Here is a 4268-nt window from a genome sequence, read left to right as displayed (position 1 = left end):
CGGCAAAGCAAATGTGATATCGTTAAAAGAAAAATTATCACGCTGATATATATCATTTGAAGTTGAATGGAATTAGAGTAATTAACATCATGTACCTTGAACACGTTCTAAGAAATATCCAGATTTTACTGCTTTCAAGATAAATCGAAGATTTTAATAGTCCAAAAATATTTTTTAGTAATTGACAACTTAAAATTTGACTGAAAGTAACTAAGTGGCCTTCTTGGAATTGATTACTCTGAAGTAACCATAATAGATATTTCTTTGCTTGTTTTGTGGTTTACAATATTTGTCTAGTTGGATTTAATGAATCAGTGGTGTTAAATATATGAACAACAGGTCATGTCTGGAGTCATGAATTGTCTTCCATTAGTAGAGTACATTTTGTGGAAAATTGATTCCATCAAACTCAAGGTGTTTCTTTTTTCCAATTCTTGACTTGAAAGTCTTCGCCAGTCTTTCTCTCCCCTCTAAAAATCAAATTGATTATAATCAGAGTTAATAGTCCAAATGGGCACACAACTAAGTGAAAAGAATGAGGAAAGACCTGTAGCTATGGTTCTTTATCCACACAAGGAAAGAGCTAAACACTTGATATCAAATCGCAATCAATGTGCTACCATATCACAAGGATTTCCTCAATCAAGATTTATTCCATAATAGTTCCTCAATATCCTCCTGATTGTTAGAACCAAATCAGGAGGATACTAATCAATTTTTTGTTGCCTTTTTTATCTCTCGTGAATTTTTGTATATATAGGTTCTCATTGTAAGTAAAATAAAAATAGAGAATGCAATACAAAGTTTGAATTGCAATTCTAAGAAAGCTTTCTTTGTATCAGAGCAACACGAGAGATTAAGTCGATGGCCTCTTCCGCTCGTATCACCACTGAACCTGAACTTACTCTACAAGTTCTTCATCAGTGTTCCAGCCTCATTTCTCTGAAACTTGATAGCTTTAATTATCTTCCATGGCGATCTCAGATGGATCCATTGATTAAAAGTTTAGACATGGCATATCATTGAGCTAGCAAAGGAGATTACCAAAGATGATGGGAAAGCTGATCCAAATCCAAATTATATTCGCTGGGCAAAGAATGATGGTTTATTGAAGGCCTGGCTGCTAAGGAACATTGAAACAGAGGTACTGATTGCCCTTGAAAATAAAACCCCAGCTTACAAGGTATGGAAATCTATTGAAGAACAAGTTCTTTCTCATAATATAGAAAAAGAAATGATGCTTGATAATATCTTAATGACCTTAAAAAAGGGAAGTTCCTCACTAGATGAATATCTTAAGAAATTCAAGAGCGTTTGTGATAGTCTTGCAGCAATCAAGAAACCAGTAAATGAAACAAAAAAGGTGTTTCAGTTGGCTAGAGGTCTTGGACCAAGATACCAGGACTTCCGAACTGCTATGCTAACTAAACCACCTTATGTCACTTATCATCAGTTTGTTCTATCCTTGCAAGACTATGAACAGATACTTAATAACAACAACAAAGAAAAAGAAAGCATGTTACGCCATGACCAAGCCTTTATCAGCAAAGAGGACGAGGATGGGGTCGAGGCGGAGGCAGATTCAGTTCTAGAGGCAGAGGATTCAATCCAGTAGCAAGGTACAATCCAAACTCTCACCAAAACTCTAACTTCAGTGACAACAAGAATGAGCAGATTGCGAAAAATGTCCATTGGAAACAAAACTCGCCTTACCAACATGGAAAAAACATTGTGAAATGTTAAATATGTGGAAAGTTCAATACTGCCCTTAAGTGTTGGAATCGGTCTGACCATTCATTCCAATCGGAAGACAATTTACCAAAAGCACTAGCTACGATGAGTTTGAAAGCTGAAGAAGATCCAAATCTGTATGAAGACTCGGGAGAAACAAGACACATTTTAAATGACACAGGTAAACTCTCTAAAGTCATGCATTATATAGGTAATGGTACAATTCTTGTTGGTAATGGGGAAAACTTGAATATTTCTCATATTGGTGAAGGTAAATTTGAGACTCAAAATGGTACTTTAGACCTTAAAAATGTTCTGGTTGTTCCAAATATTAAAAAGAACCTGCTATCTGTGAGACAATTAGCTCAAGATAATTCATCTATCATTTCATTCGATGTTGACAATTTCCTTGTTAAGTCATAGGAGGGCAAACTACGTGCTAAAGGACGCAAAAACAGAGGGTTGTATGCACTAGATGAAATAAAGCATCAAACCCTTTATGTTTTAAAAATCCTGCGTCCGAAAACATCCGACACAAGAGAATGGGTCACCCTCATCCAAAACTTTTGGATCTCCTGCACTCAAGAAATTTAATCAATGTTTCCAGCTAGGAAAAAGAAAAACCTCTTTATATTAGTTGTCAAATGGGAAAGAATTGCCGAATTCCTTTTTTTTCATCCAATAATGTTTCGAGATTTCCTCTAGATAAGTTGCATTGTGATTTGTGGGGTCCTACTCCAATTTTATCTTGCCAACAATTTAAATACTATGCAATTATTGTTGAGGTTTTTTCCTCTAAAGAAGAAATCTGATTTCTTTGACAACTTTCTTAAATTTCAAAGGCAAATTGAAAATCAGTTCGAAAGGAAAATAATTTTTTTTCAAAGTGATGGTGGAGGTGAATTCATATCAACTGAGTTTGAAAATCATTTATCTCAATGTAGTATCCATCATCAATTTGCTTGTCCACACACTCCTGAACAAAATGGTGTAACTGAAAGGAAGCATCGTCACATTTTGAAACAAGTCTCACCTTTCTTTTTCAGGCAAACTTTCCCAGTAAATATTGGGTTGATGCTTTTCCAACAGCATGCTTTCTCATAAATCGCATGCCTTCCACAATTCTGAAAATGGAAACTTCTTTCTTTAAATTGTTTAATCGTCATTCTGACTATCGAAGTCTGAAAATTTTTGGATGTAGATGTTTTCCATATTTAAGAGACTACGGTAAGAACAAGCTTGCAAAGAAAACATATCCTTGTGTTTTCCTTGAATACAACCCTATTCACAAGGGTTATAGGTGTCTTGATCCATTAACTAATAAATTTGGATTTCACAACATGTTTTTTATGAAAATACTTTTCCTTACGTTCCTTCACATTTCCAGATTCAGATGCGTGGAGAAAGAAAGAGACTGACCTTATGATTGAGAAAGGGAGTTCACATCAATTGAAATCCACTAACGAAGATGGTCCACAGATTCAAAAAGGGGCATCATGTACTCTATTTGGCGAAGACTATGTCTCCGAATCTCAAAAGGAAAATGAGAAGTCACCTCAGCTATGCGATGTGGAGTCAGAAAATGACACCATGTTGGAGATCACTAATGAATTGGAAAATGCGACAGAAAATATCGAAACTCATGCAATAGAAAATGAACAACTCATAGTTGGCAATGAAGAACCAGAATCTTTGAGTAGTGGATATACAAACTCAGACTACCATGATTCTCGAACAATTGCACATCAACCTCTTCACGAGTTACCTAATTTGAATGAAAAACTAACTTCTACTTCTAACAATTTATGTGCAGGTCTAGTGTAAGCCTCAAAAGACACTCCTATAGTAACTCGAATAAAGTCGAGGAATGATCCAAAATTAGATCCTAACCTTGCAAATGAAACTCAACAAATTCGAGAAAAAAGATATCAACGGGGAAGAAAATTGCATCACCGCACCTTCATCGCAACTACCAGCTTTACAACCCCAAAATCACACAGAGATGCCCTTGCCCACTCGCACTAGGAAGAAGCAATGAAAGAAGAGATACAAGAACTACATAAAAATCACACCTGGACCCTTGTGCCCAGACCATCAAACACTAATATAGTTGGTTCAAAATGGATTTATCTAGTCAAATTCAAGGAATATGGATCAATAGAATGATACAAAGCTTGTCTAGTTTCACAAGGGTATACACAAGTGAAAGGCATAGACTATGAAGAAACCTATACTCCAGTTGTAAGAGCTACAACCATAAGATTTGTGCTAGCTATTGCAATCTCGTCAAGATGGAAATTTTAAGGCAATTGAACATCAAAAATGCCTTCCATCCCGAACCATGAAGGCGCTGGTAATCAAGCACAATATTCATATAATATAAGAAAATTTGCAAGAAAATAATATAAGACGGTATCATGGTCAAACTCATAAACTTGAACAAATTGAAAAAAAAGTTCTGAATATTCTAGACATATAACACCCGTCTGGGAAATCTCTACATCATAAGATCCATCATAAGTCTGAAATAAGACTGG

At 35.5% G+C, this 4268-nt stretch overlaps 1 protein-coding gene across 1 annotated transcript; it reads left to right on the top strand.

Moving 5' to 3' along the window:
* The first annotated feature begins 380 nt into the window (after window positions 1–380).
* On the top strand, window positions 381–4027 carry LOC107842213. Its single transcript, XM_016685964.2, has 2 exons — window positions 381–1912; window positions 3119–4027. Exons 1-2 carry the CDS (start codon window positions 1837–1839, stop codon window positions 3553–3555), a joined length of 513 nt encoding a protein of 170 aa, XP_016541450.1. The 5' UTR covers window positions 381–1836; the 3' UTR covers window positions 3556–4027.
* The last annotated feature ends 241 nt before the right edge of the window (window positions 4028–4268 follow it).

This window comes from Capsicum annuum, chromosome 9 (genome assembly GCF_002878395.1).
Source record: "Capsicum annuum cultivar UCD-10X-F1 chromosome 9, UCD10Xv1.1, whole genome shotgun sequence".
In the NCBI taxonomy this organism is placed as follows: Eukaryota; Viridiplantae; Streptophyta; class Magnoliopsida; order Solanales; family Solanaceae; genus Capsicum; species Capsicum annuum.
This window is presented reverse-complemented; position numbering and strand designations above follow the sequence as displayed.

Excerpts from the sequence above, each read along its gene's own strand:
- LOC107842213 (XM_016685964.2), top strand. The coding sequence starts at position 1,837 with ATGAGTTTGAAAGCTGAAGAAGATCCAAATCTGTATGAAGACTCGGGA. Across the intron at positions 1,913-3,118 it reads ACACATTTTAAATGACACAG|ATTCAGATGCGTGGAGAAAG; the intron begins GTAAACTCTCTA and ends TCACATTTCCAG.